Below are 11095 nucleotides of genomic sequence, written 5' to 3'. Positions count from 1 at the left end.
CTTGCTCCACCAGCTCCATGTCCTCACGCTGGGGACCCCAGCACTGCACGCAGGGCTGCAGGGGGGGTCTCACAAGAGCAGAGGGGCAGGATCCCCCCCCCACTGCTTCATGCAGCCCAGCACGCGGTTCCTGGCCCCAAGCGCACGCTGCCGGCTCACGTTCCGGTCGCAAGGAGCTCCCCTTTCCCCAGCGCACACCCAAGCCCCACACAGCTCTTGCACCCCCGGAGCGGCGCTGCTGGAGCCCCCCCCCCGCAATTCCCGGTGGGAGAACCGGGGACGGAACCCAACGCGCCCCGAGCCGGGCCCCAGCAGCGCTGGGCGCGACGCCCCGCCCCGCCCCGCCCAGCCAATGGCGAGCGCGGAAGCGCGGCGGGGGCGGGGCGGCGCAAACCACCGCAGGGGTGGGCGGGGGGCGCTGGGGTCACTGCCGGTGCGGCCCCGGGCGGGGTGAGCTCCCCGCGCCCTGCGCTGCCCACCCGGGCACCGAGCAGGGCCAGGAGGGCGGCCGGGCCGGGCCGCTTTCCGCGGGGCACGGCGGGGCTGGCGGCAACCGGCGACTCCCCCCACGGTGCGGCCGCATGGAACATCCCGCGCGGCCCGCGGCAGCCATGTTACCGGCCGAGCGCCGCCATCTTGTGACACCCGGGACCGGGGCACCGGCACCGGGGCAGAGCCTGCGAGGGCCGGACCCCGGGGGAGCCTCGAGACGCGCCTAGCCCCTCCCACCTCATTTGCATAGGGCTCATTTGCATAAGGGGCGGGAAAACACAAGCATTAGGCAGCGCAGCCCCACCCCGGCACTGGTGCTAGTGCGGGGGGGTGTCGGTGTTACCGGTCCCTGCGGGGACCCCCCGCCCGCACCCCCTCAGCACAGCAGCTTCACCTTTATGTAAAAAACGCTTTTATCCGTCCCAGGTGTATAAAAGGCCGGAGGTGCTGAGCCCCGGCCCCGCACCGCCCGCCGCCGCCTGCCCCGCAACAACCCACACCACAGCGCTGCTCCCTCCTCCTCCTGCAGGCCCGTCCCTGGGCTCTGCCTTGAACTATTCCTTATGAAACCCCCACATTCCTCGTGTCCCGGGCACAGGGCGGCGGCGGGAGGGAGCGGCCGCTTCTCCTCCTGCCCTCTTTACGCTGTTTTCTGTTGGCCCTTCTTCCCAATCAGCGACTTGTGGATGTGGGGGATGACACCTGCGGAGGGAAGAGGAGGATGCCCATGGGAGCCAGGCCAAACCCTCCCTTACTGTGCCTCGGGAATGAGGAATCCCTGCTCGTTTTCCCCCCGTTTAGGTTAGGGATGAGGGACACTCACCTCCGCCGGCAATGGTGGCTTTGATCAGGGAATCCAGCTCCTCATCCCCGCGGATGGCGAGCTGCAGGTGCCGGGGAGTGATCCGCTTCACTTTGAGATCCTTGGAGGCATTCCCCGCCAGCTCCAGCACCTGCCCAGACAGGGGCGAGACCCTCGGGATCGGCAGCCTGGGGCTGCGGCAGCCCCGGCGGGGAGGAGGCAGGGGCAGGACCTACCTCGGCGGTGAGGTACTCGAGGATGGCGGCGCTGTACACTGCCGCCGTGGCCCCCACTCGCCCGTGGCTGGTGGTGCGAGTCTTCAAGTGTCTGTGGATCCGGCCCACGGGGAACTGGGGTGGGAGCGACCCAGTTGTTAACCCCCTCCAACAGCACCCAACCCACTCATGGGGGTCCCACAAAGGGAGGTCTGAGCCCCCCCCCCCATCCCCTGGGCCATGTCACAGCCCGATCCCAAAGCGTGCCTCAGGTGGGAGGTTTGGCGCTGCCTCACCTGCAGCCCGGCTCTCTGCGAGCGTGACACCGCCTTGGCCTTGGCCTTCCCGCTGTCCTTTCCCGCCTTCCCACCAGCCTGCAGGGGAGAGACACTGGGAATTAATCCACGGGCAGCGACCCCCGAGCCCAGCACTGGGGCAGCAGCACCACAGGGACCCGGAGCTGCTGGAGCGAGGGCAGAGGAGGCCACGGAGCTGCTGCGAGGGCTGGAGCAGCTCTGCTCTGGAGCCAGGCTGAGAGAGCTGCGCTGGGGCAGCCTGGGGAAGAGAAGGCTCCTGAAGGGGAGACCTGAGAGCAGCTCCAGTGCCTAAAGGGGCTGCAGGGAACCTGGAGAGGGGCTTGGGACAAGGGCCTGTAGGGACAGGCCAAGGGGAATGGCTTGAACCTGCCCGAGGGGAGACTGAGCTGAGCTCTTAGGCAGAAGCTGTTCCCTGTGAGGGTGCTGAGGCGCTGGCACAGGGTGCCCAGAGAAGCTGTGGCTGCCCCATCCCTGGCAGTGCTCAAGGCCAGGTTGGACACAGGGGCTCGGAGCAAGCTGCTGCAGTGGAAGGGGTCCCTGCCCGTGGCAGGGCTTGGAGCTGGATTTAAGCTCCCTCCGACCCAAACCAGGCTGGGATTCCATGTAAACAGGACAGGGAAACCCAGCTAGCAACGTTCTAATCAGAAAGACCATCCTCAGAGTGTAACATCCCAACACCACCTGGACAAGCAGCAAAATACAGCTTCATGAGCCAGCAAAACACTATTAGAGCGTCCTCTGGGCTATCTATCCTCATTGTAATCTCATTTGAATATTAAAATCACACCCAGGTGTTGATAATTGAAATGACATTGAATAAATATGCAAAACGAAGTGGGAAAATCAGGGATGATCTCCCCAGATGTGCTGGGATGGGCCACGGGGCTGAGCCTGTCCTCGTCCTGCCCCCGAGGGACACGTGCTGGGTACGAGCTGTGCTCTGGGTGTGTTTAATGATTGATCTTTGCTGCCTTTGTAGGTGTTATTTTCGCTCTCGTCCTCCCAGGTGTGTGTCAGACCATCAGTGGTGATCTGCAAACCTTCCACTCGCATGAATTCAGGTCATAAAACCTCTCAGCTGAGACCTATCACTGGGGTAAACCCCTCCCTGGGGTGAAGACCCCTTTAACATGAGGAGAGCAACACATAAAATACCCCCAAAATCTGCTCTCTTGAAGAAACAGCAGCAAAGAAACCCCAGAGAGCAACTGGAGAGGGGCAGCAGAGCCCTAAACCACGCTGGGTCCATCTAAAACCCTGCCTTTAGATCACGCATTGATCCCACAATCCCTATTCCTGTCTATGAAGGAGGAATTCCAGCTGTCAGGCATCCGGGCGCTCTTTAAACTCAACCATGGGGAAAAGAAGTTGCAAGGAAATAGTTCGTGTGGAGGGGAGAGACGAAGCAGATCCAGCAGCGGGAATGCCGCCACAGCAAACCCTCCCCTGCGGGACAGGGGTGCCTGTAGCACTGCGCTGTCAGGAGGGCAGCAGAGACGCATCCAAAAGGATCTGAAGCCCCCGGAGTTCCTTTGAAAGCAGTGAAAGCATCGCTTGGTAAAACTTCCAAACTCATCCCCATCCCGGCCACGGTCCTGCAGGGATGCTGGCTCTGCTACATCCACTGTGAATATTCCCTCCTCTTCCTCAGGGAGCTCAGGCTGGTCAGGGGCAGATTTGCTTCTTCACCCGCGCCGGACAGCACTGACAGGCACAGGAGCGGTGTCTCCTCTCCTTCTCCCTATGGGAGCGCATTCCCACAGGGAACCCTCCCTGGACGGAACAACTGGATCCCTCCCAAGCCAAAAACCAAGTCCCTTTTTCCCCTCTTCCCGTCGCTCCAGCCGGGACTAAACCCTCCAAAGCGCAGCTCTTTATCTGCTGCCACCGCTCCGGGACAGCCCTGCCCGCGGCGGGGCTTGCGTAACCGCACCGCGGGCTCCCCCTTATCTCGGCTCCTGCCGCCTGCACGCCGGTTACAGCCCCCACCACCGGTTACAGACCCCATCACCGGTTACAGCCCCCCCCACCGGTTACAGACCCCACCACCGGTTACGGACCCCACCGCCGGTTACGGACCCCACCACCGGTTACGGACCCCATCACCGGTTACGGACCCCACCACCGGTTACGGACCCCACCACCGGTTACGGACCCCGCCGCCGGTTACGGACCCCAGCACCGGTTACGGACCCCAGCACCGGTTACGGACCCCAGCACCGGTTACGGACCCCACCGCCGGTTACGGACCCCAGCACCGGTTACGGACCCCAGCACCGGTTACGGACCCCAGCACCGGTTACGGACCCCACCGCCGGTTACGGACCCCGCCGCCGGTTACGGACCCCGCCGCCGGTTACGGACCCCGCCGCAGCAAGCTCGCACCCGCAGGCCATACACAGGGGGGCGAGCTCCAGCCGGAGCCCGAAGTCGCCTCGGGAAGGCTCCAGCGAGCTCCGCCCGGGCCCCGACCCGCGCGGGCCGAAGGCAGCGGCTCTGACAGGCGCCCTGCAGCCGGGGGCTCCCCCCCGACGGCTTCACGCGAGCTCGGGCAAGAGCTGCCGGCAGCGACGCTTCCCCCCGCAGCCCTCACGGCGCCAGCGGCCGGAGCCACCGGAGCCACCGGGAAGCGGCGCAGCCGCCTCCTCCCGGCAGCGAGAGGCTCCGGTCACCGCGACCGGGGCGGGGGGGGAGCGGGGTTCGGCGCCTTCCCCGTCAGCGGGAGCGCCCCCGGGAGCCCCCCGGGGCACGGTCACGGCGCGGTACCGGAGCCGCCCCCCGCCCCCTCACCATGGTGCCGCCGAGCCCCGCTGCCGATCCCGCGCTGGAGCCGCCTCAGGAGCCGCCAGACAATAACCCTGCCGCGAGCGACGAGGGAGCCCGGCCTGCCGCGGCGGCCCGCGAGCCAATCGCGGCGCCCCGTGCTAGTTTGAACGCGCGGCTAGCACCAATCACAACCCCGCTTCTTACCCCCTCGCCTAGCCCCGCCCCGCGGCCCGTTTAACGGCTGTTTTTCCTTTGCACACGGCACGCAGGGGTGAGGGCGTGGGGCGTGCCGCGCCGGTGGGCGGTGCGGCGGAGTGGCGTGGCTGCCATCCAATAGAAACAGCCGAATGGCCAGCGGGGGGGCGGGGACAGAATGACAGACAGCTCAGGGAGCCAATGGGAGGAGGGAAACCTTTCCCGCCCATTCTGTGGCCCCGCCCCTCGCGGTGTTTGTTTGCGCGGTGCGGCGCTGAGGGGAGGGGGCGGTCGGGGCCGGCTCCGCCGCACCGAGGGGGCTGTGCCCGGTACGGGCCGCCCGCTGGGCCGCTGCCGGCGGCGGGGGAGCAGGTAGGGCCGGGCAGGGCCGGGCAGGGCCGGGCAGGAGCGGCTCCCCCCCCCCCGGTGCCTCAGTGTCCCCCGGCGCAGGGCCCCGCAGCTGCTCCCGCTCCCCTCCGGGGCAGCGCGGCCGCACCTGCCCCGCCGGCAGCAGCTGCCCGTGGCCGGGCCCCCGCGGCCGTGCCCCGCCGGGATGGGGCCCCGCGGCAGCAGCTGCCGGCGGGACGTGGGGGCTCGTACGGGGCCGCGGTCCCCCCGCGGGACTCGGTGCTGCCCGGGGGGGCCCCCGCGTCCCCCGCTTTGTGCCGCGCTGGCACCCGCGGTGCCTGCGTGCGTGCGCAGGGCGCGGGGAGTCCCGCAGGAGCCCCATAGGGGCCCAGCCGGGCCCTGACGGCCCCCCCAGAGCCCCGCAGGGGTCCCGTGCAAGCCCCATAGGTCCCCATTAGAGCCCTTAGGGTCCCCCGCAAAGGCCCCATGCTTCCCCACATGTCCTTCCCTTGGCCCTAAGGCCCCCCAGAGCCCCACAGGCACCCCTCAAAGCTCCACAATTCAGCCCCAAGGGTCCCCCCATATCCGCCCCCCGCACCCCTGAAGGCCCCTAAAGCCACAAGGGTCCTTCCCAGAGCCCCATAAATCCCAGCCAAGTCCCACGCCACCCCCTCAGGGACACCCCCCACCCCCCCCCAATGATCCAGACGGGGCAGGGCCGGGATTCGGTGTGGTTTTTTTTTTTCCATTCACTTTTCCGCATACTTTTTATTTGTTACAAACATACAATTCTTTAAATATAGACTTGTAAAACTCCATCTGCAAAAATCTGCTACGGGGGAGGAGAGGAGCAGAGGCACGAGGAGCTCCTCACGCCGGGCGTCGTCTGGCGCTAGTGGTAAGATCCAGGGATCCAGGCCCTGCCTTCGGCAACCGCCGGCCGCAGAGGGACGAGGGAGGAAGGGAGGGAAGCAAAGGGGGGGGGGAGCACAGGACACCCCCCCCCCGGCGCCGGCAGCCCCGCCTCGGGCTGCCTAAAGTGCATATGGTTGCTTTTCTGTTTTTCTTTCATTAAAAAAATAAGAGGAATAAAACTTTCTTCTTTCTCAAGGGACTGCGGGGGGAGGGGGAAAGGGGGGGAAAGGGGGGGGGCGGGTCGGGGTTCTCAGCAGATCCCGGCTCATCCCGGAGGATCCGGTGGTGTTCCAGCATCGCCCCGCCGGCACGTTCTGCTGCAGAACCCACTGCTTGCACCACCTCCAAGATGCTGCTCCCCTCTCCCGTCTCGGCTTGATCCACGAGAGCCGTTCCAGCGCCGGGAAACAGGGCCTGACCGGCTCGACCGGCTCCGCGAGGGCTCCAGCCTCTCCCTCTGAGCCACGGTTGGCATCTCCCACCGGGAATGCTGTCCTGGTGCGCGCAGCCAAGAGCTCCGTCGGGCAGCAGCTCCGGTACCGGCAGCGCTCGCTCCCGCTTCCGTCCGTTTGGATTTTCTGGGATTTTTTTGCTATTTTTCCGTGGAGTTTTGGAAGCTTTTTGTTTGACTCCAAAGCGGAGCCGGTGAAGGGGTCACCCAGACCAATCGCCGCTCTCCCAGCACTGAGGGCCCATTCTGTGCCCCTCACCCCCAAAGCGGCCCAGACCAAGGCAGGAGAATTCCCATTTTTATCCCTTTGAGGAGGGGGGGAATATTGACTTGAAGCATTCCCACTATTCCCAGAGCTCCGCACGTTTTGGGGTATATACAGCGAGGTTTGGGCGCTATACAAGATTTACAGGTGAGTTCTGTACAGCCACAGCGCGCTCGCAACCCGGCCCTTCCGGAGCAACTCCCAGTTGGAAGTTCCAAGGATTTGGGATCATTTCCCTCCCCCCTACCCCCACCCCCCCCGATTAAAAACCAACCCCAAAACCCAAAAGGAATTTGTTTTCTACAGAATCCAAAGCAAACCCCCCCCCCCAAAGCCCCTCATATATGTACACACACGCACGGAGAGGTGTATCTACATATATATAGATACAGGAACAGCCGGACCGCGGCGTTCCCGGCGCTGATGATGTGTCACCGTCACCGTCACCACCATCACCACCATCACCTCAGGGCTGACCCTGGGCGCTGGCCACGGCCTCACCCAACTGAAAGGAAACCCCCAAACCCCCCCCCGGAGCAGCCACCCGAGTCCTCGCTGGTGCCGTGGCTCCTCCGCGCCGCCGGCGCCTCCAAACACCGCTTGGATTCCTCCCGACTCCATCGTTTTGGGGACGTTTTGGCCTCTTTTGCCTCTCTGCTCTTCTCAGCCATCTCCTGCGGTGGCAAATGGAAGATTCCCACATGGAGCCGGCGCTTCTCCGGCAGGAGCAAGGCTTCGTGCTGCCGATGCCGATGCGGCCCCGGCTCCCGCTTGTGTTGTCGTATGGATTTTGTTCTCCTTTTGGCTTTACTTGCCTCTTTTTTTTTTTTTCCTCCTATTCCGTGTATCCCATGGTTTTCGAGCCAGGCTGGCGTCGAAAGGCAAGGCTAAATTCCTGCAATTCAGCCCCAAAATATAGGAATATATATATATCGTTTATATATATATATATATAGAGCTCATCCTCTTCTAAAATGAAAGGAGAGGTACCGCCTGCGTCTGGCGCCGGCGCCCGCCGCTGAGTCCGTCACGGCGGAGCCACGCTTCCCCCCGGGAATCTCCTTGTGGAAGGAGTGGGAAGAGCGGAGCAGGGGGGGGGTCCAGCAGGACGTCACTGAGAGCTGCCTTCGGGTACAAAATACAGTACGGACGCGGGTGGGACACCGAGATAAAAGACTATTGCTCCCGTGTTGAGTGAGGAACCCGGGCTTAAAAACGGGACGAAGGGAAGAAATCCGCATTAAAAATCCCTTGGGATGAGCGACGGCGGCAGCGGAGGGCACGCGGATGGGCGGATGGACGGACAACGTCCCCCCCACGGGTGCTGCTCCTTTGGGGTGAGGGGGGACACGGTGTCACATCCCCCCCCCCCCCGGCTGCACGAGGGCTTCCCAATAAATACGGAGCGAGGGATCCGCCGGGATCCGCGGCAATAAATTAAGGAGGCGGCGGCGGCTCCCAAAAAACAACGGGAAAAACTCCATAAAAACCAGGAAAACTCAAGTCCTCAGCGTGGAGAAGCCGTGGGATGAGAGCAGGAAAACTTTGGAATGAAGAGCGCTGGAGCCCAGCGCAGTCCGGAGGCGCTGGGAAAGCGCAGGGCTGGAAGGGCCGAGTGAGCCAAAAAACAGGGAAAAACCAGGAAAAAAAAGGGGGGGGGGGGGGGAACCAGACGATTTGAGAGTGGAAAAACTCCGTTTTAATGCGCGAGGCGATGGGGGGGCCCCGGCGGGGGCAGCACCGGAGCAAAGGGATCAAAGAAAAGGGGGAAAATCCTCAAAAATCCCCCCAAAAAAAGGTCCGGATCCCCCCCGGCGCCGCCGCCTGAGGTCGGTGCTGCGGGAGGAAACTCAAATCCCGGTGGAAGAGGCGGCTGTTGGTGCCGGAGCGGGGACAAGGGGAAGGTTTGGTAGCGGGATGAGCTTCCCTTGTGCGAGCCCGGTGGAAATCCTCAATCCCGAGGAATCTGCGGGCCTGGAGCTGGGGGGGGGGGGGAGCAGTTTGCATCCCAAAAACCCGGAAAGGAAGAGAGGAAAGGAAGGGAATGGTGGTGGGGATTACAGGGGAAAAGCAGATGAAAATAGAAAGGAATGAGGGCGAGAAAGAGGGAAAAGGGGAAAGAGAGAAAAGAAAGGGTAAAAGAGGAAAATAAAGGGAGAAAAAGTGAAAAGGAAAGGGGGGAAGGGGAAAGGGAAAATGGGGAAAGCAAAGGGGGAGGAGTGGGAATGCGAAGGGGGGGAAGAGGAAAGTAAGGGGGGAAAGCGAAGGGGGGAAAGGGGAAAGCGAAGGGGGGAAAGGGGAAAGGAAAAGGGGGAAAAAAGAGGAAAGGAAAAGGGGGAAATGGGACATAAATGGGGAAAGGAAGGGGGAGAGGGGAAACCGGGGGGGTACAGACGGGATCGGACGTTGGTCCATGTGCGCCCCCGCCCCGGCTCTGGCTCCGCAGGCTCCGCCGCTGCCCCCCCCCCGGGCGCCGGTGCCGGCACGTGGCCGGTCTCGGTGGTGCCCCCGGCGGCTCCATCGGCACGGGCCGGGCTCGGACCCGGTCGCTCCCCCCCCCCGCAACCACCACCGGCAGCGCGAGTCCTCCGCGGCCGGTTCGGGCTCTCCCTGTCTCCGGTGGCGTTGGTTGGGGGGGGGTCGGTTCGGGGGAGGTGTTGGGGGGGGGGGGGGGGTTCGAGGGTGTCGGGGAAGGGGCCGGCGGCGGCATCCGGGGCTCAGTCGTCGTCCACGTCGTCGCCGTCCGAGTCGTCGCCGGCGCCGCTGCCGCTGCCGGGGCCGGGGGGGCCGGCGCGGCGGTCGTAGAGCTTGTCCCGCTGGCGCTCCTGGATGTCGCGCATCTCCTCGGCGTAGCGGCAGAAGGCGCCGCCGAACTTGGCCCAAGCCTTGTAGGGGACGGTGATGGCGTTGCGGTAGGACGGCTTCACCTCGCTCACCCGCAGGAACACCCCGTACTTGTTGCAGCCCACGTCGAAGAAGAAGCGCTTCGAGTCCACCGTGATGGACGTGCCCTCGGGCAGCTCCCCGTAGAGCCCCCCCCCGCCGGGGCCGCCGCCGCCGGGGCCGCCCAGCTCGTCCTCCTCCCCTCCGTAGTCGTCGATGAGCTTGGCCAGCGCATCGCGGAACTCGATGAGGCCCTGCGCCGGCAGCGCGATGGTCTGCCCGCTCTGCAGGCCGGGGGGCCCGCCCGGGAACCCCCCCGGGCCGCCGGGGCCGCGGTTCACGGTCTGGCGGATGCGGAGGAAGCGGCCGCGCTGGTTCTCCTTCAGGTCCAGGTAGTACTTGCGGTTCTCCCGCACCAGGAACTCGCTCTTGAGGGCGCGGCGGGGGCCGGCGCCGGCGCCGTCTTCGCCGGGGGGGCCGGCGGCCTGGGCGAGCTGCTCGGGGCTGGAGGGGCCGAGCTGCGCGTAGTGCTCGATGAAGTCGCCCAGGTAATCGCGGAACTCGGCGGCCACGGCCATGGAGAGCGTGAGGCGGCTCTTGGAGCCGCCCGCCCCGACCTCGGCGATCTTCAGGAACCGGCCCTTGGCGTTCTGCTTCACGTCCAGGTAGAACCGCTTGTTCTGGATGTCCAGCCGCTTCGACGCCAGCTCCTGCGTCTCCTGCTCGGGGCCCGCTCCGCCGCCGGACCCTGCCCCGGACCCGGCGCCGCCGCCTCCTCCCGCTCCGCCGCGCCCGGTCCCGAACCCGCCGCCGCCGCCGCCGCCGCGCTCGCTGCCGCTGTCCCCGTCCGCCATCTTGTCCGCCCCGCGCCGGCCCTTCCGCGCGCGACCGCCCCGCTTCCGGCGGGCCCCGCCCCGCCCCTCTGCGACAGGGGTGACGTCACCGCCGCACTCCGCGCGCCGCCGCCGAGGCCCCGCCCACCGCGTCCCCGCGCGCCCTCTGCGCTAAGCCACGCCCCCTCCCCGCTCGGCGCCGTGACGTCACCGCCAGCCCCTCCTGTCATTCACGGCTCCGCGCGGCGCTGAGCCCGCCCCCCCCCCTTGGTGTGTGACGTCAGCGCCGAACGGCATGACGTCACTGACAGCGTCAGCAGCGCTGGGGGGTGTCACGCACATGGGCTATCCGGCTGCAGCTCTCTCGGGTCCCAGATCCTGCCTGCTGCGCGGGAGCGTGACATCACTGATGACATCATCGGGGGGGGGGCTGCACTGGGGCCACGGTGGCCTCCTGGCCCCCTGTGGGGCTGCACAGGGACCTCTGCGCCCCCCCCGGAGCCGGGGTCGCTCCTGAACCCTGCGCTCACGGGGCTGAACCACTGCAGAGCCCGGGGGGGGCCCCATGGGCAACCCCCACTGCCGCGGAGGAGGGGTACCCAGGGCATCAGCC

The 11095-nt window shown here is 65.7% G+C and overlaps 2 protein-coding genes across 2 annotated transcripts; both read right to left on the bottom strand.

The window, feature by feature from the left end:
- Positions 1-887: 887 nt before the first annotated feature.
- On the bottom strand, positions 888-4728 carry LOC136003526 (histone H2A.V). Its single transcript, XM_065659213.1, has 5 exons — positions 4617-4728; positions 1806-1883; positions 1531-1644; positions 1316-1445; positions 888-1194 (listed from the first exon to the last, which is right to left on the bottom strand). The coding sequence occupies exons 1-5, from the start codon at positions 4617-4619 to the stop codon at positions 1133-1135; spliced, it is 387 nt and encodes a 128-aa protein (XP_065515285.1). The 5' UTR covers positions 4620-4728; the 3' UTR covers positions 888-1132.
- Positions 4729-7129: 2401 nt separating this feature from the next.
- PURB (purine rich element binding protein B) lies at positions 7130-10518 on the bottom strand. Its single transcript, XM_065659242.1, has one exon. It carries the CDS (start codon positions 10501-10503, stop codon positions 9484-9486), a length of 1020 nt encoding a protein of 339 aa, XP_065515314.1. The 5' UTR covers positions 10504-10518; the 3' UTR covers positions 7130-9483.
- Positions 10519-11095: the final 577 nt, after the last annotated feature.

This window comes from Lathamus discolor, chromosome 22 (assembly GCF_037157495.1).
Source record: "Lathamus discolor isolate bLatDis1 chromosome 22, bLatDis1.hap1, whole genome shotgun sequence".
Classification (NCBI taxonomy): Eukaryota; Metazoa; Chordata; class Aves; order Psittaciformes; family Psittacidae; genus Lathamus; species Lathamus discolor.
Note: the sequence above shows the minus strand (reverse complement) of the source record. Positions and strands in the feature narration are given on the sequence as shown.